General features: G+C 45.1%; 2 protein-coding genes across 9 annotated transcripts in view; one reads left to right on the top strand and one right to left on the bottom strand.

Annotated features, from left to right (window-relative positions):
* Positions 1-14,681, bottom strand: part of SBF2 (SET binding factor 2) — a 230,046-nt gene extending 215,365 nt beyond the window's left edge. For 4 of the 7 annotated variants that reach the window (XM_086894741.1, XM_086894740.1, XM_086894742.1 and 1 more), the window contains exon 1: positions 14,445-14,675. In XM_086894741.1, coding sequence (XP_086750867.1) covers positions 14,445-14,499 — 55 coding nt within the window. In that variant the 5' untranslated portion in view covers positions 14,500-14,675. Of the gene's footprint in view, positions 1-10,490; positions 10,565-14,444 lie in introns of those variants that run through there. The other 3 variants (XM_086894739.1, XM_086894743.1, XM_023928592.2) reach the window with 3 other exon arrangements.
* A 5,584-nt stretch (positions 14,682-20,265) lies between these two features.
* Positions 20,266-22,573, top strand: ADM (adrenomedullin). 2 transcript variants are annotated; one of them, XM_023948575.2, is made up of 4 exons: positions 20,266-20,530; positions 21,123-21,236; positions 21,512-21,652; positions 22,140-22,571. In XM_023948575.2, the coding sequence occupies exons 2-4, from the start codon at positions 21,139-21,141 to the stop codon at positions 22,441-22,443; spliced, it is 543 nt and encodes a 180-aa protein (XP_023804343.2). In that variant the 5' UTR covers positions 20,266-20,530; positions 21,123-21,138; the 3' UTR covers positions 22,444-22,571. The 2 variants fall into 2 exon arrangements, with proteins under 2 accessions (XP_023804343.2, XP_086750904.1); XM_086894778.1 differs by having other exon boundaries at positions 20,420-20,530; positions 21,126-21,236; positions 22,140-22,573.
* Positions 22,574-24,160: the final 1,587 nt, after the last annotated feature.

The raw sequence follows: 24,160 nt of genomic DNA, 5'->3' as shown, positions 1-24,160 counted from the left end.
GTTTTTCTTACACAAAACACTTTCAGAACACAGATGATAAATGATGCTTTACAAAGAAGAATGATTCACATATCCTGGTAGGACAAATATTTTGTCTGGACTGACTATAGTCTAAAAACAGAGCAAAAACAAAGAGATTGCAGTAAGTTGAGCATATCTTATGGCCCATATGTGTTTAGCAAAAATCAGCTCCTTACCTGCCTGAATGGCACCAATGCCAACATTCAGGCTGCTCACCCAGCTAGCCCCACACTGGCATGTGCAAACCAAGATTCTAAGGCAGTATTCTCTCTCAAGAGGATTTGGCCCTGAGGCTTTAGGCACGTTTTGCTCCACATTCTCCAGTCTCCATGAGCTGGGGATGTGCAGGGAATGAGAGCAAGGCTCTACAGTTGTTGGCCGTCTATCATGGCTGAATTTCAAAGAGCTGCTGTGTCACCATCCAAACACCCCAAGTCACCCACTGCCAGCCCTGCAGGAGTGAAGATTACTTCCCTAGGGAACACACTGGAACAGAGATCCAGCGGCTTCCAGGTCACAGTAACAACAGCCCCGAAACCAGGGATCACGGAAATATCCACAGAACACAATTCCATCCCTGCCCGCTTGAGTGACCCCAAATGAAACAAACCCATGCCCGCGATCACGCGTACACGGGGACAAACGCAAGCACGTTGCCACAGCAGTCACAATCATCTCATGATGTCATCTTGCTCAACTCCTGCGTGACAAACTTTGTTCTTCACAGCTGCAGACAGATTCCAAACAACACGTTTGGCTTCCGAACCCAGAACAAAAAGCAAGGGTCTACTTCAAACAGGCAATCAAAATTAACACCATTGTTCAAAACGCTCTCAGCTGTCCCCAAATTAAACACAATTTGTTTGTGTTCTGGCTCGCAAAGGTTAAAAGCATTTCAGTCCCTCCTTGCCCACAGCTGCCACAGTGTCTTAAATTAAGTGGGGACCACTTAATTTAATAATTTTAGTAATTTAATAATTAAGAATGTGAATTCTTAAAAATAATGCTGCGTGCAAGTTTCTTTTAAATCCACAGACACAAACTTTGAAACATCATGAGTCTTACTGTGTATTTGTTTTTCTTCTAGCTCTAGCAGTCTTCACTAAAGCTGAACTTTGCATAATGTGAATTGCAATTTGCTCACTTAGCACATAATATTTCACCTGATCTCCACGCACAGCTAAACAAGTACTGCAAATGCTGGTAAATACTTCCCTGACTGGAAAAAGACCCAAAAAAAATCAAACAGGAAGGCACAAAATAAATATAAATGTGTAAATTTGAGTAATTATTATGGTATTTCAGGGGTTTTGAGAGTTCTCTTAAAACTGTAATGTAGGAATAAAGTATGGTTCTGTGCTTGTGCTAAATCACCTATTTCCTTACTGCCATCTCCTGCCCCATAAATAAGCTACACTGCCAAGATTTTGCACATCCAAATGCACTTTCAGTGCATGCACCATTAGCAGTAAAAATAATATTTTTTTTAACTCCTCAATCCATGTTTTGCAATTGCAAGAAACTGAAGCAACTGGTTGTCTGAAATGAGAGCACAAACAAACACAACAGAGTCAAATCCATGTCCCAGCAAACAATTACATGCCACTTGACTATGGGCCCGTAATTAATTAATAGAACATAACCTCTCCCTTCTGAGGCTATGGCAGGCCCAGAATCTTAACTGGAGCGTATTATAATGTGTCTGCCACAAAGGCAGGCGAATATTCTCCCAAGTGACAATAAATGGTGTTCTCACAAGTAAAACTGCTACTTGCAGAGAGGTTTCCTACAGAAACGATGTCTGTGTGACCAATGGCCTTTAACCCAAAGAAATAAATACACCGTGACCCTGATCTGATGAAAAGTTAGTATTCAAGACACCCTGTTCCTTGTCTGTAGCAGCACTAGCAGGGCCATTCCAGACAAAAGACAAAAATGTGCAGAAATACGTCACTAGTTCTGTTGTTTAGGAAATAATTTGCGAGCTTGCTTCTCCAAGTCCCTGACTCTTAAAACATCACCCTACTTAAATGCACCCCAAACAACCCAAAATTTAGTGTGCTGAGGGACATCAAATGAATATGTTTTCTGCAAATTTATTCACTACACACACTCAATCACATTTACAGCAGCATTAATTGTATCTTTCAGACATGATATGTGAGTCATTGTGGGGTCCAATGCCCAGTTTTTGGCTTGGAGTGGGTCTTCTTTTGGTTTTGATTAAAGTTGCTGCAGGCTGAAACACAGAACATAACTACAGCTGTTCTCCTAATATATAAAAAATACACAAAATATATATATACAAGAATATTTTATATATATACACATTAATTATTTCTTCTCTGAAAATTGAGATAATAAACAGAGAAGACCAGATAAGAATTCAAAATGATCCTGAAAGATTGTGAAAAAAGTTGTGATAAAATGCTGAGTGTGACTAAGAAAAACTGCAAAGCTGCAGAGTTAGGCCAGAACACCTGACTGCACATAAAAGGGATGGCCAAAATGTGGTTTAGGTAAAAGGGATGTAGAGGTTAAAGCAGACCACAAAGTGACCCTCAGTGTTGTGATGCTGAAAGCTAAAAACAAAAAATAAAAAGTTCAGAATGATGTCAGTGCACAGAAGTGCCCACAAAACCAGCAAGAACCAGTCTCCCTCCGTATTTTGGTAAGATCTCATGTAAATTACCACATCCAGTTTGGTCACCACACTTCAAGGAGAATAGCAATAACAGGCTGAAAACTGTACTCAAACCCACATGACTCAAACACAGTGAAGTCTCCTAAAAGTCAGCCAGAGGAGCACAGCAATAAACTGACAGAGAGGGCTGTGCAGGGCTGTTATTGAGAATGGGTTAAGATCTGCCCCAGCCGGCAAAGGCACAGCTAATTGTGCCTCGGGAGAGAACGGATCAGGCAATTCCTGCGGATCCTGTCCCGTGTTTCAGGTTCTGGATCACAGAAGCCAGGGCTGAACTGAACCTCTAGGATTCACCTAACCCATTCCTGGCCCCCAAGCTGTGAGTTCCAGTACCACAGTGGTTTTGGGCGGGTTCTTTTCACAATTCCACACTGTTTATTTCTGAGTTTACTGATGCTGTACCAGACGTTAAGCTCAAGTTTTACAGAGAACTGTCCCAACAAATTCCAAGAACTCTTCCACTAAGTGACAATAGCTAAATTAGAGACCATGGCTATGAATTCTTTCTCATTACTGAATGTACTTTAGGTTGTATTTATCAAAACTGCATTTCATGCAAAATTTGAACATTCTAGTCACTCAGTATCATGAGCTGTCTGAAGCCCTTCACCACAAGCTTTAGATTCAGCTATTCACAATTATTTTAATTACTTTCTCTTAATCATCTGCAAGTCTCAAGCATTAAGTATTCCACTTCCTTTTTCACTTGATATTTACAAGTTGAACAAAAAAAAAACTCTGCAAAATTAATTTTGGGAGCTCATGCTACCAATTTTGCCCATCAACAGTGACTACTTGCATCCATCCTTTATCAGCAGGTCAAGAGAAGTGATTCTCTCCTTCTACTCTGCTCTCCTGAAACTTCATCTGGAGTGCTCCATCCACCTCTGAGGGCCCCAACATAGGAAGGACAACCCAATCTAGTGGAAGGTGTCCCTGCCCATGGAAGCAGAGGATCTTTAAGGTCCCTTCCAACCAAAACCATTCTATGATCCTTTAATCTATACATAACCCTTGAGATTCTTACCATTAAATCAGGAACAGCTTAGATTCAGACATGAAAACTTGCTGCTAATTAAGTTTGGCAAGACCATGTTGACAGAAACCTTGGTCCATCTGCTGTGAAAATTGTAGAAAGCATATGGTGTTTGGTACAACTACATTAAGACCACTAAAGTCCAAAGCTCCTCTTAGTAACCATCAAATGCAAAAGAATAAAAAAAGATCCAGAATCTTCATAAAAGAGTAAATAAAACACACAATTTATGTTTTGGTCTCAGCAAATCTATTTTCAAATCTTTAAGAGAACAATTAAGACTAGGTAGGGAGTACATACCAGTCTTAGTAAGCAATGAGTTTTCTACTGCTCATTAATAGATTTCATATGGGGATTTTTAAACAGAACTATAGTCTGAGTCTTCTCCTCCAGAATTTCAAAGTATTTTATTAGTAGCCATGACTCTTCCTGTTTTCATATGAAACCTAAAGCAAGAAGAATTACTGATTTTCAGGGAGTCAGGTTAGAGAAGGAGAAAAGAAGTTAGGGCATGGGAGACAACCCATAGACTTTACTATAACTTCAAGAACACTGGCTGAGAATAAGCAGAACACACACAACTCGGTTACAAAGGAAGATAGGAGATCCATGGGTTTTACTTTTCAGCATCCCATCTTTAACCATCACAACTTTGGGAAAAGAAACATCTCCAAGGTCTTTTCCACAAGACAGAAACAATGGGTTGCAGACCAGTTACGGCCTTTCTTTAAAAAAATATTATTGTTATTATTACTTTTATTTGAATCTTACCTCTGGGTTTTCTAACTTCAAATCATGGTAAGCATATTCTCAAGAAAACAACAGATTATGAAAACAACAGTCTTCTGAGTTAGGCCTCTCAAATCCTACCTCACTGTAAAGAGCAACAATCCTCATTTTTATTATAATTAAGTATAAATTGCTGCCTTCTGTCTTTTACTAGGTTATCAGCAAGAAGAGCAGCTATGATTATCAATAACTGTGTCTAGAGACTAGGCCAGGGAACCCACATGTTTTTGAACTGCAGTTTTCCAAAAAGGGCTATTTACTAAAACACTAGCCACATTTTTGTAAATTTAAAAAAAAAAGGAAGAAAGAAAGAAAGAAACCCATAAACAAGCACGTAAGCAATTTTGTAAGAATGCAAAAGCATTTAACAAGGTCAGAAAGGCAGAAAGCATGTTTTCTGAGTTCTTTTCAAGACCATTCTCTCACAAAAAAAGACTGACAGTCTTGCCTCTTCCAAAAAGATGCCATGTGGCAAAAGAGAACAAAATGATAAAAAACAGCCTCCACGAGATTATTTTGTTAAATATGTATGATCTCATCTCTTTTAATAATAAACACTATAAACAAAATATTTGGAAAACACAGTGCTGAAACAACAACCTTACAAAAGTATCACAACTTGAATGGACGCTGTTTACTCAGTGGCAAACCTGGTATCATTATTTATGCACGTTAATCAAACAGGAAAGAGAATCTTTTGAAAGAAGAGTTTTGAATTCCAAATCACAAACATGTGGCTCTCTATGGCTTTGTTTTCTTTCCAGTTGCCCGTAGCTGAAACAACACGCCACTCGCTTTGGCTGTCCTGCTGAACTGCAGTGCCACCACAGCTGCAGCCTGAGGACAACCTACTGAGGGGTTTTGGGATGTTCCAGCTCTCTCTGCTGCTTCCCTGCTGGAAAAAATGAACTTCTCAGAGCTGGGAAAGGGAACACTCGGTGTCAGCACAAACCCAGGTGCCCCAGCTTCCAGCGTACTTACAGGTAGCTTGAGTCAAAACCTTGTGAGTGGGAGTAGCACAGAACTGGCACCAGCATCTGAAATCGCTGCAGGGACAGCTGCCTCCAGCTAAAGGGCAAATCTGAGACCTTCACAGGCATTATCTTAACTCACCTCAGCAAAGTGGACCAGAATTTATCACTGCAAATAAGCATTTCAGTTTTAGTCGCTATAAAATACCCATAGAAACATTCCTCTGCAACACTTTGAATGCTTGCATGGATTTCCAAATAAAAACTGAATATTTATTACCACAGAAAACATCCTTTTATTTTGTGTGTATGCCTTGTTATCTTATTTGTTTTGGAAATACCACTAAAAGCATCCATTCCAAACCTTGGGCCTTCTACCACTGCTGAAACTTACTGATCATGAGAAACACATGCTAATTAGCTTCCCATTTTGCAAAAGCAAGCAGCTCCTGAAAGGCATAAAGTAAGAATAATTCAATAATTGCACTTCTAAGAAATGTGGGGTGAATCCCAAAGGCAATGAATGCTCAGGCAGCAGCTCTTCCCTCCCTTAACAGGAAATTCCAACTTGTTCCTCAGCTGCAGTCGGGCACAACCTATGGCTCAGGCAGAGGCCCCAGGCGAAGATACTTCACAAAAAGCAAATTCTGCCTGGCAGCCCACTGAACAAAATACACTGAAGGAAAAAAAAAATCTCACAGACTGAAGTTTCTAAGAACTTGCAGCCTAAAAGAAGAAGGCTCTAAATAGATTAAATTACCCCCAAAAAAATATGGGGGGAAATGTGGGTTTAAATCCGGGTTTTAGGAAGGCTTTTACAATTGGTTTTATCACCAATTTTTCTCTGAAACTTTTCTTAAAAAAAATTCTATATTCTTAATATCTAATCTACTACTTCTCTCTTCACTATAAAACAAGGAGAAAGAAAATGGAAATCCTCTTCTAAGTTCTACTAGAATGTTTTGTATTAAACCTAGTTTAAAAATAGCATATACCAACAATATAGACCAGTAACAGCCCAGTCATCACACAAGCTTCATAAAACTACTATGTGTTTTTCTGGGAAAATAGATTAATTATGAAGAAACAGCTCTGCAGGAACAAAGCATGTGGCTTTCTTCTATTTTTATGCAATTGTAATTTGCATGTTTATGAAAAGCAGTCTGTGTAATAGAATTAAAAAACACAGCTTTCCTAATTTAACCTTTCTTAAGAAGTACAGTATGCCCATTCAACAATATTTCAAGAATTAAAATTCCATTACAGTTGAATTTATTACAAGATCACAACTTTGTCTTTCAAGTCTTGAGTATTTTGTTAGTCACACATACAGCTTATTCTTACTGCCATTTAGGAATTAGATTTACAGTTCAGAGAACAATAGTCACAAAAAAGGACGAGCGTTTGCATTTCTTTGTCCAAAACAAAAATACACATGTTAAATGTACAAATTTAAACTGTGGAAGACTTCAGCAACACAATGGTCAAGCTAAATGGTTTGTTGGGCTTTAATTGGTGCAGTTGTAACAAACTAAGAAATGAGAGTGCCATGTCTTTTAGATACACAAATAACTAATGGCTATAGGCATCACTAATGGTGCTCTACCTTGTTCTATAACTATTTTCAATTATTTTTTACTTAAACCAACTAAACATACAATATAAAGTCTCAATGGTTGACATCTGTTTCCAGCTCAATTATTTCAGTAAAAACTTCACACCAAATATTTTTTCTGCTTCCGAGAAATAAGACTGGGGAGAGAAAGATTTTTTTTTGGCCTAAAATTCTACCAAACAAACTTTTAGGGCTAAAATTTACAGAAGGGACAAAACCTGGCCCTGGTGCTTGTGTGATGAATTTAAATTTGTTTATTTAAACATGAAAACCGTAAGAAATCAGACTGAGTGGCCAAGAGGACTCATGTCAGAAAGCCACAAAGTATATAAAAAGAACTGAATGGGTACTGAGAGCAAGAGAAGGAAGGAGAAAGTAGGAGAGATGATAAGGTAGAGATTCTTCTGGAGAAAACCTAGAAGACAAAGCATTCTAAAATACCAGAACATGTCAAAGAGAGTAAGCAGGAGGAGTGGCCAATGTCTTATAAAGAAGGGTTCCTAAAGGGAGTGACGTGCAGCCCACTACAGAGTCTGACAAAACTCTGAACTCCTGGCATCTCTGTCTACAGCAGCTGGCAAAAGGAGCTCAACAAAACCCATCTTCCAAATGCACAACCTTCCACAACTGAAGTCAAGGTTCCAGAAAGAACTGCCATCTGTTTTCATCCACAAGTATCTGAGAAATCCTCTGCTAGAATGTCTCATCTTCCTTCCCGTTGCTATTCTAGCAGACCCAACCCAACACTCTAACATTTAAAAAAGACATCTTCTATCTAGCTGAAGATAGATCCAAGTGTCACATAATGGATTTTCTGGGGTTTTCAATCCTAGGAAACAACATATGAACCACAGTAAAAGGACATGATAAGGACATTATTCCTACCTTCTGTTTTATTCCCATTGAATTTCTTTCTGTGTGACTGATTTTATAAGCCCACTAACATTCCTTTGTCTCTTTTTATCCACTGAGGTCTCCCATGGTCCAATGGGGTTTTGCATGCAACTATTCTGACTTTGTATCCAAAATTATGATGAGTTTGGTTTTTTCTGTCTCTTTGCTTTCCTCCACAACAGCTACACACAACCCCAGACAGAACCAAGTGCTGGTTCTGGCTGCAGGAGTGACAGAATCACCTGTGTCCAGCTCGGTGGAAATTTTGTGGTTACTCTGACACCTTGAGCACAACATTACCAGAGAGGAAACAAAGAATTCAAGCTCTGTTCAATGATTGCATTTTTTCATAGTATTCAATATGCAGAAGATTGAAAACTGAGAACTGCAAACATTAGAGACATAAAATCATGATCTATCTAGTCACTAGCAGATAAGCAATAACCAGCATGTTCTTGGCTCAATGAGCAGGGATTTAGCTGCCAAATCCCAATCAACACTAATTGGATTGTCCTTGACTTCAGAACATACCACTGACACCACAGGAGTAATTTATTTCAACAAACACATAAAAATGGAACACAATTCCCAAAACACCAAGCAAAAGAAAATTAATCTCATCAATACTGATAATGCTATTGTTAGAAATCATTTTTTTCACTATATAAGCAAGGAGCCTAAAAGTCTCATGCTACTGCAAAGAGGAATAAGAGAAGAGATGAACCAAAGGAAAACCTCCTACTCACCAGTATGTATTTGCAGAATACAACTTTCACTGACAGTTATCAAGGCTGAACTGTGAATCTGCTGTTATACATTTTACAAATGATTCCACAGTGACTGTGGTTTTCCTTTGTGAGTACCAGTAATTGGGGAGGTAGTTGGTACTTTAAATTCATGTTAGAGAACTACCACAGCAGTATAATTCTCTGCCTCGCTGTTATAAGACAAGACTGTTATGTTTGGGACATTAGAGAAGTTAAATGTCAGTCTCATTATCCCTCCACTGAAAAATATGATTGTGGTTATAGAAGGCCAGGGCTTACACAGTATTCAGCCTTGCGTAACAAACTGTTTTCCATGAACAGGCTGCAGGAAAAGTGTATTTTTGTCAGATAATCCACAAAGTTAATCCAGGGCAGAACAGGAGAGAGAGAGTTCCTTGACTGCAATTGAGTCACAAAGATAGGAAATGCTACTTCCCTCAACATAATCTGTGTCCTCGTATTTCAGAACAAATGAAGATAGCTTACAGAGAAAAAAAACAGCCTCCACAAATACTTTAGTTTAAAATGAAGGGCTGAAAAAAGAGGTATTTTTATTGTTGTTGTTTTTATAATGGCAAGACTGAGTAAAGAGTCTGAAATCCAAGTTCTTTAGCAATATTCATTACAGACATCTGAGGGAAAGAATATTTACATGATCTCTACTGATTTTAAGATTTCTCCTAAATGATAAATCCACAAACCAAAATCAAAATATTTTTTTAGTCAACATTATGTACTAGAAGAAACTGCTTGAATAACTTTTATGTATACAAGCTGCCAAAAAATACTGGGGGTCCTCCAAGGAGACTTTCAAGAGAGTTTTATCTCACCAAAAAAAAAAAACCAAAAAAACCCAACCAACAAACACCACCACAATCAAAACAAACAAAACCACATGCAATAGAAGTATTTTTTTCCTCATTCCATTTCAGCATAGTATGGCAGAATCTGTTGTATTGGAAAAATAAAGCACGAGGTTTGGAGAAAGAGATAATTTCATTTACTGCAGCAATTAATTTGTTTACAAAGCTTTTGGGCTGCCATGCCCTTCCCAGCCACAGCCATCTCCTAGCAATGCACAGGCACACTTCTGAATTCTGCCCCAGTTCCACTGCAACACTTGATGCTTCCTTCTGCTACAGCTACAATTCTCCTCCCACAATAAGAAGGACTTTGGTTTCATTGGTTTTTTTAATCCCCTTGAGATTTTCCTGGATTGCATTTGAATCAAATTAAGCCACAGCACAGATAAGAAAGCCACTGAAGTAACAGTTTTATTCCCTTATTTTTCTGTATTTTCTGTTTTGCAGAGATTGCATGCCATGGCATCAAGCAATCATCCACTCCTTATATACACACTAGCTCAGTGAAATGACCAACTACAAATATACAGCAAATACACTAGAAAATCCTCATGATATTATATTCTTCACAGACAAAATCTGCTCACAGGAAAAAAAAAATAATAAAAGAATCCGACAACCCCACTTAGAATCTTCTCCCACTCCATCAACAATCACTTGTCTTGTTTCAAATCCTCTGAGATATGAAGCTATGTTACACAATAAAGGCTTCCTTGAAGAGGAGTTGATAAAAATCAGAACAGAAACAACCACAACAGAGCCTACACATGTTATACCAGCATTTATCAGTTGTGACAACAGCCAAATAAAACTGCTATACTGTTGCATACCTTCTGTCCTACACATTGCAACTGCACACAAAATCATGAACAAATCATTCCTCTGTCTTCTCAGAGTGACCAAACCTCACAGAAAACATCTTGCTCCACCTCACAGGTTTTCTGCTTTAACTTCTGGGCAACCAACAGCATGCTACAGGAAAGCTGCTACAGGTGTTTGGGATAATTCATCAAATCCAGATCCTCTGTTCCGTATCCTTACCCTTCAGCTGCTGAGCTAAGAAAGACACAATGTTCTCTCTTTTACCTTTTCCAAGTATCACTATATGCAAATTCTAGGGATAGATTTATGATTGGGGCTTATACCAGCAAAACCAAAAACAAACAAAACAAAAAAGGCATTTTCTCATGCCCTTCTATGATCCTTGCAAACATCTGTGTTCTTCATAAATCCCATCCATATTCCATTATTCAGACATACTAAATGAGAATTTTTTGGTGAAGCACATCAAACACACTTCAAAATCCATGAAAAAATAAAATGCATAAGCAGTAAGGCGTCCTAGGATTTCTCTGAGCTGTTAACCCAGAATGTCTATGTTTGGTAGCACCTTTGCTCCTTTCAGAGACTTCTCTAAGTGTCTTTTGTAGCCTGTTATGTAACAGCTTTATATTGTGCTGATATGCTGGGGGGAAATGTGGTTATCTACATCAACCAAGGTTCAGCTGAAAGCAAAATACACCAAGCTTGATTGCTTTACTCTGTGTATCACTGAAATCCTTCATGCTTTCACTGTTAGAACTAGAAAAATGGGGTTTAGTAAAGCTGGGGGATCTCTAAATCTGGTTTCTCCAACTCTGTCAGGACACTTAACATGCATTTCTGACAGCAGCTACGGCTGCTGCAGTTCTGAGCAGTGGCTCAGAACAAGTCCTTAAAATACACAACAGCCATGAAAACTATGATCCATCTAAGCTTAGCTTTATAGTGAGAGACACAGACTGAGCAACTTAAGTGGGAATACAGAGCAGTGTACCTGAAACACAGAGAAAGCTGGGTGAATCAGGTCATCCTTGACAACACAAAGACTTCTCAACTCCTAAGTGCCTGCGATTCTACCGACACTTGTCAACAGCAAAGCTCATCCTCCGCTCAGGCAGAGCCTCTGTGCATCTTGCCAAGCATGAATAAACTGCCTGTTAGGCAAATTATCCAAGGGCTCCCATTAGTTTCCTTGGAGCACGTAGGAGGCAAAGCTACCTCACTAACATCTTTGTGCCCAAGGCTCTAGGACCATTTAAGCTGATACAAATTCAGGGTGCATTGATCTGTCTTCCTGACCCTCCTCTATGCCAATACTGGCATCCATCTGACATCCTGGTGAGCCAACACTGCTGGAAAAATTAGCAGAAAAGTAATCCCAGGACAAGATAATACAGCAACACAGGTAACACACCCAGCAAGAAAGGTCTTTTGGATGGGTCAGCATCCTAAAGCGAGCTGGAAGCCAAAGGAAGATTTACCACACTAGGACTGCTGTAACATCAATTTACACAGGCCAGAACAGGAATGGACTTTCCTATGCTTGACTCCCAAAGGACACACTCTCTGGTTTATTCAATGACAATAAAACTGTTCAGTTCCCCTGAAGACTGGATAAAAACTTGCAGCATCAGTAACAAAGCTGTTCCAAAACAAGAAAAATCTATAAATGTGCTCCTAAACTGCATAAACACTGCATTTTAGATATTTACAGCGAATGTTTGAGTAAAGCCAGATAACCTGCCCAGGACATCAGCACCTTTACCACATTTTCAGGGCTACTGCAGATATTGGTACATGTAAATAAATCCAAATAAGCAGTGAGAGGAGAGCCAGCAAACACAGTGGGGCTTTCCTAGGAGAGCAGTCACTGCTATAAACACCCTCATATAAACCACAAGGATTTATCATCCAAACGCTGCTGACACACAGGTTGGGGGGAAGGGTACAGCATTTTTGTTTGCTTGTTTACACAAAGCTATTCTACAGATTATGCCTGGGGAAAAAACAAAAAAAAAAACCAAAACAAAAAAAAAAAAAAAAAAAAAAACAAAAAAAAAAACACTACAAAACATAATTACACTCAACGTTAAAACAAAGCCAGAAGGTAGCTGCAGATGAAAAAAAAATAGGGAAGAAAAAAAAGGAACATACATAAAAATATAAAAGCTTTGAGGGTAGCTAGTCTATAATCCTAGAAATGTTTGTCCCTGCTTTTCATATAGAAGGAAGCATAATAAATACATAAAAAACTTTAGAGTTTTATAAGAAGAATAAAGGTCAGTACTCCTTGTATTATGGGATTGCATGTGGGGGTAAAGGAATTTGGAAAACAATGCATGCCTAGTCTTCAACAGAATGTTGTTCCTTCAAGCATTTTTCTTATGAAGCATTAAAGTAGCTACAAGTAATTTAAATAATAAAGTCTAAACAGTTACTTTCTGGTCATGACCTTTTCAAATTAAGGTTCAGGAGTTATTTCTGAATCTGCTCAATTTCACCCATGCAAGCAATTCTACCAAACTTCATGAGACAATTTATGTACAGGACGTTAAACACATACTTAAATGCTACAGATGAAGACATTTTACAGACATAAAGCTTTCCAATGCAATCTGTAATTTCACTGCACATACTCCATCAGATTGATCATACCCATGAAGCAAGCAGCCTACTTCTTTGTCTTCTTAAAAGCACATCTGAGTTTTTTGGTTGCTTCTTTGTTTTGATTCGGGTTTTCTCTATTTTGTCAAGGGAAATGTTCCAGACAGGAGAGGGGCAAAAGGGAAGGTCTTTATTTTTAATATAAAATACTCCCCATTTCATCTATCTTAATTTTGACAGTACAATTAGGACAAACCTATTATCAAATGGGGTGGGAGGTGAAACCAGGCTTCAATTAACAGAATGGTAATTGCAGAATAGTAAAATCCCTTAGCAGAACTTAGTATGACACCACATCTTTAAGGGCACAGATATAATGATTTCTCTAAAAATTACATTTCTTTTCAAAAAATCCCGTAGTCTGAGTTTATTAGCTGCACTTTTTGAATGAACACATACAGACTACACGCAATTGCTACTTCAAAGAATTACGCTGAGTAACAAACTTGAGTGTTGTTTGGTTTATGCACATTCAAATAAATTAGGGAACATCAGACTGTTTAAAATATTGTTTATTAACAACATACAATCAGAGGATCGCTCTGAAATACCCAGCACGAACACATACCAGTTGACAATCACTTCGTTTTCCAATGGGTTTAAACACTGATTTGAGATCTCTGCATCAACAAAGCTGGTACCATAACGGAGAGTTACGTAACACAAACCACTCTCTCTTTGCCCACAAAACGACAGCAGATAGCACCACTTCCCTCTGCCCCCAGCAGACAGAACGCATCCCCAGGCTTTAGGAAAAGCACCCACTCCCGCAGAGCCTCCGGCGCTTCCCCGGGGGATACGCGGCACCGTTCAACAGGCGACGGAGGAGCAGCGAGACGGGGCAAATCCCGCTGCTCGCCGAGCTCCCTCGGCAGCCTTTGTTCTCCCGGGAGGCGCGGCTGTCGCGCCCCAGCCGGGGGACACCGGTGGGGCACGGCGGGACCGGCCCTGCCCCACCACGGCACGGGGGCCGGGCCCGGCCACGGCCGCGGGCCCCGTTTGAACCTGCCCGCGCTTTCGGGAAGGAACCGCAGCCTCTCCCGGCGGGCGGGGCGGGCCGGGGCTGCCCCGGCCGGGGGGTGCAGGAGCCCCTCCGCTTCCCCCTTGGGAAAGGGGGATTAACCCTTGGCTCGCCCCGCTGCCCTCACCCCTTCCTCCCCCGGCCGGACGCGCGCCCCGTGTGCGCCGCAGTCTCCTCCTCCCGCGGCCCGGCCGGAGGCGGGCGGGGGCCGGGGCCGGGCAGGAGCGCGGGGAGCGGCCAGGCACGGCGGGGCAGCGCTGCGCGCAGCCACACCTACCTGTCTTCTCGTGGTCATAGCCCACCACGATGAAGTAGTCGGCCAGCCTGGCCATGGCTGCGCGGGGCGCGCCTCGGCCTCACCACCCCAGCGGCTGCGGCGGCGGCTCGGGGCAGGCTCAGCATCCTCCGCTCCGCGCCCGCCGCAGGAGGAACGGCACCACCTCAGCCATGTTGGAGGCGCGGGCGCGCCGTGCGCCTGCGCGCCGCCCGGACCGCTCGCCGTGACCCCGGGGCTGGGCGGGGGCTGGGGCGGCCCGGCCCGGCTGTCCCGCGGTGCCGCTGCCCCGGGCCGACCGCCGTGCCGGGACGCCGCTGCCAGCGCCGCGGCCTTCCTTGGCAGCTCCCCGCGGGCGGGGAGGGCCTGGCGGGGGAGGTCCGCGCCCCGCCCGCGCGGGGCTTTGTCTCCCGGCAGCCTCCCCCTGTCCGGTGGCCGCCCGGGGGGCGGCGGGTGCGGGGCACGTTCCCCTCACAAAAGACGCTCGCGGCGGGCGCGAGCGCTCCGCGTGCCCGGGGAGACTCGGGTGCTCGAGCGGGACTGCAGCTCGCCGCTCCCGCTAGGAGCTGCCGGGGCCGGGCATCGCCCTCGCCGAGGCTCCGCGGAAATGGAAGCCGGCGGCGAGATAACGCCGGCCCCGCCAGCCCGGCCTGGGGAATCGGGGATTGCGCTTCCAGAATGTGTCCCGCTCACGTTTAGTGCGCGGTGTGTGGGACGTGCCGCCGCGGGAGGAGCCGTCCCGCAGCCCCGCTGGGCTCTGCGGCGGTGCCGAGTGGCGGCACGGGGGTCTCGGCCCCGGGCCCCTCACCCCGGCACCCACGGCCCGGAGCGGGCTCTGCTGCCCGGCCCGGCCCGCTGGTCCCCGAGCCTGGCAGGGAGGGCGCTGGCCGGCGATGCCTCGGCGTGACCCCCGTGGGCTCGGACCTGCTGGCCCAGGCACGGCGGTGGCTGCTGGGGCGCTCGGCGAGGCCGCGCCGGGAGCTGCCGTGGTGCCGTTCATAACGTGCAGATGAGGCGGGCACCCTTCGGACCGTGGCCATGGAAAGCACGGTGGGCTTTGCCAGCAGCCGCGGAGATGCTCAGGATAAATGAGCGGACAGTACAGCGCTTGAGTAGCTGGCGGAGCCTGCAGAAACCACTCTGATAAGCTTCTGTGCATCCCCTCTGACAGCACAGAGAGAGGAAGCAGCGCGGAGGACACGGGTCGCACTCCAGCGAGGAGCAGCTGTGGGTATCGGGTTGGGCATGGAAATGCAGCAAACTGGATTCGCCCCTGACGAGGGACCCAGCAGACAATCAGTGCTCCCAGAAACGTTTCTGCGTCAAACACGCCGTTCTTATGCCTCTTAGGTGGAAGGTGCTGATGCAGTGTCTTGACGATAAGCCAGATGCAAATCGGTCAGGGAGCTTCAAGCAGTGTTCCCGTTTGTGTCTTCTCAGCGGAGGGCAGATGTTGACATCTCCTCGGAGTCATCAGCTTCGTGATTTAGCTGTTTTGAAGCAAATGACATGGGTTAAGATCCAATCCTAATAGATTTCCTTGTTTAGGAGTAAAGAAAAATGTGTAATATATGCATAGAAAAGATTGACCATACTCTTTGAGAAGGAGATGCACTCTGTGGGGTCAGTCACTTCTCACTGGCAGGAGTTAGACAGGAATACCTTTCTTAAGTTATGCATAGGCATTTTGGTTGCAGCACACAACAAACTTCACAAAAGCAAAGGATAATGTTCTGTACAGCTAAACCTGGAGGGAAGGTTTAATGACACTAAGAAATTACCTAATTTGAAGCTGAAATAGGACCTTAGCATTATCATAGCTGCACGCATAAGATTAAATATGCAATAACAAATCTCAATAGTAAAATCTCACTGCTCTTTTAACGCACCACCTCTAGCAGGAGAGGATCACTCACACCTTTCCCAGGGCATTAATAAATGCTGGTTCAAGAGCAAGATATTTATTTAATGATTTCCCAATACTGCTAGTGCTCACTTTACAGCCTTGCTCCTTCTGCCATCTAGATCAGTACAGCCAAAGTTTATAAAGCTTATAAAGTTTATACATCTTAAATAAAAACCAGGAAGTTCAATTGAGCTTATTTATTTCACAGAACCACAGAATGATTTGGGTGAGGAGGGTTCTTAAAGATCATCTTGTTCCAGCCCCCAGCTATGGGCAGGGATACATACCCCTAGACCAGGTTGCTCAGACCCATCCAACCACACTACAAACACTTGCTGGGATGTGGCATCTGCAACTTCTCTGGGCAATTTCCCTAAAGTATAAAGCAATCTTATGTTCCTATAGGACAAGTGAGGAAGTGGAGCAGACACAGTGTTTGTTCATCTAAATTCTAATGAAAACTAAAACTGAATGCTCATCCAGACCACCAAACCTTAATTCCCTCACTTGTAGCAGGGTAGCCTGGCTCCTCACAGGAGAAGCAGGGGCTCACAGAGGATACCAAGGCACAGGCTCCCAGGGGAAGAACTGTGAGGCTGCAGCCTCTCCAGGAGCCTGAAAGCACTCAAGGGACAATGTTGCCACACTCACATTGTGCACTTGCCAACAAGGTGTGAATGTTCACAATACCTTCTACAGTTCAGTCCTCCTTCAGGAAACAGAATTCACATTCTTCCTGCAGTCTCTATCCAGTGTCACCCCATGCCAAACAGGGGGGCAGCAATGACCCCAACCAGGCTTTCCCCTACCAATAGACAATCCCCACTCACTTCAGAAGCTTTGTTTGGTGTACTCAGACCTGTCAGACAACAGGCTCACCAAAGCACCTCCAACCTGACTACCAGAAATGGAATCACCCCTTTGTTGCTGTGCCATTGGCATGGAGAGAATTGGCTGAGGGCAGGCACTAACAGTAAAGTTTTTCTGTGTGGAGCTTGACTGAGGTTTTAGATCCTTCAGGGAGTGCCATTCTTCTATTAGTATTATCTTTCTGCTGATTTCATGCAGCCTGAAATACAATCAAGTCTATTCATACTCATGGCATATGAATTCAGAACAATTTGTTTAAACAAAGTGAAACATGCAAAGGCATTTCCACTGGCTTCAAACAACAGTTTTCTTCCATAATCAGCACAGAATATTTGCCTCACACTGATTCCCAGTTGATACCCACAGATTTTAGACCTTTTCTTTTGGAATAAATCTCAGCCTGAATAAAATGCTCCATAAATAGCAGCTCATCTTCACCATGTCCCTGCCAGAGCAGACACTCGTTGTAAGGTCTTCTGTGCATATGGCAACACCAAGAGGCTGAATGATACACCCAAGATAAGCAGTAAACAGGTCCAGGAGCTGGCTGATCCTCCAGGCCAGCTTCCCACCATGGATGAGGCAGCATCTGGGAGACCCTGTACTTCACATCACATCACTCTTGCTGAATTGCTTGGCATTGCCTCAGACTCATAGCTTGTGAATGATATTGTTACGGAACATTCTGTCCAACTGCTTGGTTTTATTTTTAAAAAGGAAATAACTATTTGTGGAATAATTTTTTAAAAGTGGTCACCGTTACATCATAGTACCAATACAGTGACTATTGTTCATTTCCAAACTGCATGAGAATGCAAGTTCATAGAAATACCAAAATGATCATCTGAACAAAGAACATGATGTTTTGTGGTAGATTTGAACCAGCTTTACCTGCTGAAGCCCTTTCACAAATCACATCAGCAACAAACTGATCATTTATGTGTCAGAATTTGCCACTTCATGAATTTGCATGAAGTAATTTTGTATCACTGAGATTATAGTTACAGTCAGTATGGAAATCACATGAGAGTTGTGTTACTACTCTTATTACTATTCCTAAATCAACATAGGATTTTTTTCTGCATTGTTTGGCTAAGAGTGTACAAAATACACTTCCCGTTTAAGCCAAGGATTTTGATGAGGGATTTTCCAGCATTTGAGGAAACGTGTGATTTTAAGTTGTTTTTTTTTTTACTGGAATGGGAGACTTAATTGGAGTCAAAGCAATGCGTATCACATAAAATCCTGCCTTCTCATTAGGAAAAAAGTTAGATTCAGTTTCAACTTCTAATCAAGGAAATGCTTAAACTCGCACGAGCGTGAGCTGCCTCTTGAGGTCTCTAAAATTCAGCCATCGCGGGCTGATGCAGTCGTGCAGCAATGGTCATGACACGGTCCCGTTCTAGATCACCGATTTTCCCATTTCTTCCTCCCTGCGTTTCTCCCCCCAAGCCTCTCTCTCTGCGCGTTTGTGCTCCGGAGCGCGGTCCGGGGCGGGGGCTGCGGCTCGGCGGAGCTGCGGGCGGCAGGGACGAGGGCGAGCCCGGGGCAGCCCCGCTGGCTGCCGGCGCTCCGGGGCCGCCGCCGCGTCCCGCCCCGCGCTCGGCCGGGCAGGTGCGGCGGGCGGCGGATCCGGGCTCGCCCCGCGGCCGGCTCAGGGCCGGGGGAACCGCCTCGCCCTGCGGGAGCCCCGCAGGGGGCTCGGGGCGGAGGGGCGGCCGCTCGGTGCGATGGGGAGCAGCGACAGGCAGTGCTGACCCTCCCCGCCGGCCGGGTGGTGGCGGCTCCCGGGCCAGCCTGTCCCGCACAGGTAGGTGCCGGAGACAGAAGCCTCCAGATGTATGGACAGTGCTGGCGAGCCGGGGGAGGGAGAGAACGCATGAGACCGAGTGAGCCGTGCATAGGAAAGTTTCCGTCAGCCCCCTGCACGTAGCTCTCCGGGCTGTTGTTACACACCGCGGTTATCTAGAAAGGCACGGAGTCACGAGCGCACACTCACCCGCTCACTCACCTGACTTTTGAAACACTTTGCTTGGGGCAAGATGCGAAAGAAACATCTCACCACTCATTCCTTCCTGCCGAGTGTCTCTCGCTGGCCAGGGGACCCTGGAGTCCCAGGGTGCAGATCTCCTGGGGCATTTCCCTCGGTCCCGGCGAATTTGCACAGCGACAAGTAAGCGGAGACACGCTCCATCCGCTGCTGGCTTCCAGCACCCCCTGCGAAGCCGGACCTCTGCATTGCTGAAGCGTCACGGGGCAAAGACGTTAAAGACTGCAAAAAACCCAACAACAAGGTGGTCAGAATGAGGTTTTGCTGCTGGCCAGCCGGGAGAATGCTGTTAGAGACCCCGATCCTGCCCTGCTTTCTGGCCGGGAAGTAACCGCACTCACGTCCGTGGAGGTTTGAAGATTGGGAATAGCACAAGATCTTCCCGGAGCCCGTAACCCCAGGAGTTACAGTGACCCTGTGTTTGCCCCTAAGCAATACCACTTGCTCTGTTCCAAGGCACAGAACTGGGTTCTAAACTTCATCTGCCAAAAAAATTGAATCGTGATATACTTAAATAGATCAAGTAAATCAAATTCATTTTGTTAGATAGAAAAATGCACCCAAGTTGAGTAATAAATATTAATGATGCCCGATTTGCCACCTCCTTACTTATGTAAAGAAGGCTGTCATTCCAATTACTCATTATAAATTCACGTTGTCCAAATATGGATTTATTTTTGTAACTTTGATATTTGATGGATTTTCATGGATTTTGGAATGGATTGAATCTGGTTCCCACTCCCCTGCTTTCACCCACCTGAAGCTAAAATGTCTAGAATGAGAAATTATGTTACAGACAGTGTAAATGTAATTATATATCGGCGGCTAAAAAGTCTGTCCCCAGTAAAACAGGCTGAGGGGGTCATCGGATTTTGCAAGTTGTGCCATGACTCAGAATCCTAAAAGCTGTCGTTATAATTAACAAAATACCAAGGGGGTTGTTTAAGATAATTTTCAATAATCCTCTTATTCCCCCCCCCCCCCCCAAGGTTGCCCCCAATCCAGGTCAGAATGCTTAAGGAGTGCTCGAAATGTGGGGGTGGGGGGTGCCAAAAGAGAGATCGCCCAGCCACGCCAAGGTCCACCCACTTCTCAGAGCTGCTCTATAAAAGCGAGCAGTGGAGCGCAGAGCTCGGCAGTGATTACTTCACACACACACACACACACACACACAAAGGAGGAGTTCTCGCTCCTCAGGAAACCCTGCAAGCTCGGATCGCTACTACAAAAACATTTGTCTCAGTGGATTATCCTCACTGTCAGGTAAGAACTATTTTTATTTTTTTTTCCCCGTCCTTGGCAACAACTATAGATTCAGGGGAGGTGGAACGCAAGTAAAATTCTACTAAATTTGGACTGTTTTGAAGAGTTTGGAGTTATGCTGTGGAGTCTTGCACTGGCTCTTGGCATCAGCTGCAGTTTACAACATAAGATCCAGAACTAGCTGGTTCTGCGTGTGAAGTGGGAAGAGGAGCTATCAGAGAATAAATTTCCCGGTAGCAAAACACTTGCTGGAGTTTGGAAACGATGCATCCGATAGCCAGCTCTCTCTGATCTCACGGGTTTGCTAAATCCTAGTGCAAGCCGCTGGGGGTACTCTGGAAATCCTGTTGGTTTTCAGCCGCCTCTGCAACTAAACTCTCGACAAACGTAAACTTTGGAGGCTCTGTTATTTACTCTGTGATAAGTTGCTGAGCAAATATTAGCTTCTGGTTCATATCAGACACAAAGTTCCCGCTAGCCTGGGGGCTCTGCGAGGGAAGGAACTCCTCTCTGGAATCACCAGGAGTAAAAGGCAGTCCTTACTTGACTTTTATTAGCAAGCATGCTTATAGTTCTTCTCTTTTCCCTCCAGCAGGAGCCCAGCCAGAATGAAACTAGTTCACGTAGCCCTGCTCTATCTCGGCTCTGTGACCTTCTTCGGGGTGGATGCTGCAAGGGTGGACGTAGCGACAGAGTTCAAAAGAAAGTGAGTATCGGAGCTCACCCTCCTGCCAGCGCCCCGCGCCTGGCTCCGGCCGCGATCAGAGGCACTGGATTCCCTGCGGGAATTGCTCAGCTCCTTAAAGGCCTCCTGCCCCTTCAGGAAACATTGCGGGGAGGGGAAAAAAAAATAAAAAATAAAAAATTAAAAAAAAAATCTCGGCGCTGGCAAAGATTTTCGCCCCTCGAATCTATTTGGTTTGGCTCCCGCCCTGCAGACTTGCGATAACAGGCTCTCCTCTTCTCTTGTGCTCCTTCCAGATGGACGAAATGGGCACTAAGCCGAGCCAAGCGGGACGTGAAGCCTGCGAGCGTGCTCCGAGCGCTGGGGGCAGCAGCCGACGCGCTGCCTCTCATACGCACTCAGGACGTGAAGGAGGATTCCCGAGTCTCGCCTCCCAGGTAAATTCCAGCCCTTCCTAGGCTCGGGCACTTGCTCGAGGCAGTGGAAAGTTTCGGGGTCCCCTCGTTTCCGGGTGTTTAGGGTTATTTTCGCTGTAGATCCTCCCCGCCCCAGAGGCAGGTCCTGCCCGGGCTGCACATCGCGCTGAAAGCAGCCTCCCGCCTTCCTTTCTCCGCGCTCTTTAGCTGGCGGGAGATAGCAGCGCCTTCGCTGCTAAAGTCAGATATAAATAGTAACTTGAGCCCTGGTTGCATAGGAAAAGTAACAGCCGTGAACCGGCGGGGCCTCTCCTCGCATGGGCAGCACTCTCTGCTCCGCGCCCCCTCGGAGGGCACAGCCAGGGCTGCTGGGGGGCAGCTGGGCACTGTCGGGACGAGCCCATCTCCGGCCTGGGGGCTCCCTGCCCTCCCCTTCCCTCGCTCATCGGCTCCCCTCCTCCGGGCCTCCACCGCGCTCTTCTCACGCCCGCTCTCTCTCTTCCCGCAGCAACCGGGAGGATGCTCACATCCGCGTCAAGCGCTACCGCCAGAGCATTAACAGATTCCCCCACTTCCAAACAAAGGCGTGCCGCTTCGGGACGTGCACGGTGCATTGGCTGGTCGACGAGCTCCACAGGGCGGCCGTCAACGACAGGAACGATGCCGCCCCCCCCAACAAGATCAGCCCCCAGGGCTACGGCCGCCGGCGGCGTTCCCTGCCCGAGCGCCGCAGCCCAGCGCGCTCCCCCCGCTCCGGGCGGCGCCCACGGACGCGCCGAGCGCAGCCCCTCGCCCCCGTCCTCGGAGTCTGAGCGCCGCAAGAGCCGGCCGAGGCCGCCCCGACGGATGGACTGAGGCACGGGCTGAGATCCGCCAGGATTCGCGGAGAGCGCCTGCCCGGGCGGGACCCCGGCGCGGCCTCCGCGGGGGAGCTGAGAAGGGCAGCGGACGCTGCGCCCCCCGCCCGCCACGGACTCTCGCCCTCCCCGGGCCGGGCACCGCCGGCTCCCGCAGCCGCCGCCGCCGCCGCTGCTCCCGCGGGCCCGGGCGGCCCGCGCCGCCCTCCCGCGCCCCGAGGAGGGGATGCTCAGGGGGAGACCCGCCGGTGGGCGACGGGCCCCGGCCTCGCCCTCTGCCCCCGAGGGTTGGAGGGTGCGCGGCAGCCGTGGGCAAGGACAGACCGCCCACATCTGCTCTACCCTCTGCGTTATGTGCACCCGGCAGGGAATCGGACACTCATTAGTCCCTGCGGGGACTGCGATATACTTGAACGTCACAGAGAGGAAAAGTGCAATTGTACGTGGTTTTTGTTAATTATAAGTGCGGTGTGTGTGGATCACGAGATATGCATCGGTATTTAAGATTGTTCTGTGTCATGTCTTTTTTTTTTTTTTTTGAAAAATATATTTTATTTTTATACGGTTTATATATATAGATATATATATATATTGCATAAGGGCATTTTAAAACATTGTATCCCCTCTATTTTTCATATCATGAATGTCAAACGTTAAACTCTTTTTCCATACCTTTTTTTATCTTGCATTCCAGACTGGTGAAAGATATAGAGAATGTATCAGCTGTTCTCCATGGGTAATATGTGAAATAAAATAAACACAATTACATAAAACACTTCAGTTATGTTGTCTTTAGTGGGGGCAGTGGTCAAGATGAATCATTTCTCACTGCATTCAGTCCTACTCGTGCTAAGCTAGAATGGCAGTCCTGGGACAAACCAAAACCCTTCCCTTGCAGACTTTAATAGCAGCCACCTTATCTCATCAAATGGAGTAAACTCTGAGCCAGCAATGCATCCTAAAATTCCAGGGCAGGTCTGTCGAGAAGGCTCTAAGGCTCTTTTCTGCCCACACGTTCAAGCCAGGGCTGAAACGTGTCACAGCTTGGATTGATCGTGCAAGTTTATTTTTTGCCCTAATTAATCAGAGAAACAACTGTACACTTCAACATTGCACAACAAAGTAACAGATTTATTGAGGCAGCATGTTCCAAAAATGGTCATGGCAGCTTCCAAGGTTATTTATGTTGAAGGATTTCCTGGGCCACAGTTCAGGTTAAAGTTAAATGGTGACCGGTTCAGTGCAGGGAGAACATTTTGGATAAAAGCTTAGCATGAGGGATTTTGTTGTTTTGTTCTTTTTTGTTGTTTTGTTTTCTTCTCTCTCTCTCTCTTTTTTTTTTTTTTAAACAAATTCCAAGCACAGACCAGAAAACAAATGTGAAACTGAACCTTATTAATGCACCACCAGCACCATCTATTGGTGTCTAGTCCTTTTACTCCTAGAAAACAAACCTAAACCTAAACAAGTGTATTTGAATAACTTCTTGGGTGAAACATAGCATTTCCTCTATTTTACCATGTCTCTGAACATAATTAACATATATAGGAGAGAACTGGGGAACTGCAGAACTCAATGCCTCCAAAATAAATGAAGTAGGGATCTAATATTCATTTATTTTTTTATCTAATATTAAATTCCTCAAGACCATATATTTACGAGAAAATTTGAA

Source organism: Cyanistes caeruleus, chromosome 6 (genome assembly GCF_971803275.1).
Source record: "Cyanistes caeruleus chromosome 6, bCyaCae1.hap1.1, whole genome shotgun sequence".
Classification (NCBI taxonomy): Eukaryota; Metazoa; Chordata; class Aves; order Passeriformes; family Paridae; genus Cyanistes; species Cyanistes caeruleus.
This window is presented reverse-complemented; position numbering and strand designations above follow the sequence as displayed.

Excerpts from the sequence above, each read along its gene's own strand:
- ADM (XM_086894778.1), top strand. The coding sequence starts at position 21,139 with ATGAAACTAGTTCACGTAGCCCTGCTCTATCTCGGCTCTGTGACCTTC. Across the intron at positions 21,237-21,511 it reads GCGACAGAGTTCAAAAGAAA|ATGGACGAAATGGGCACTAA; the intron begins GTGAGTATCGGA and ends TGCTCCTTCCAG. Across the intron at positions 21,653-22,139 it reads TCCCGAGTCTCGCCTCCCAG|CAACCGGGAGGATGCTCACA; the intron begins GTAAATTCCAGC and ends CTCTTCCCGCAG.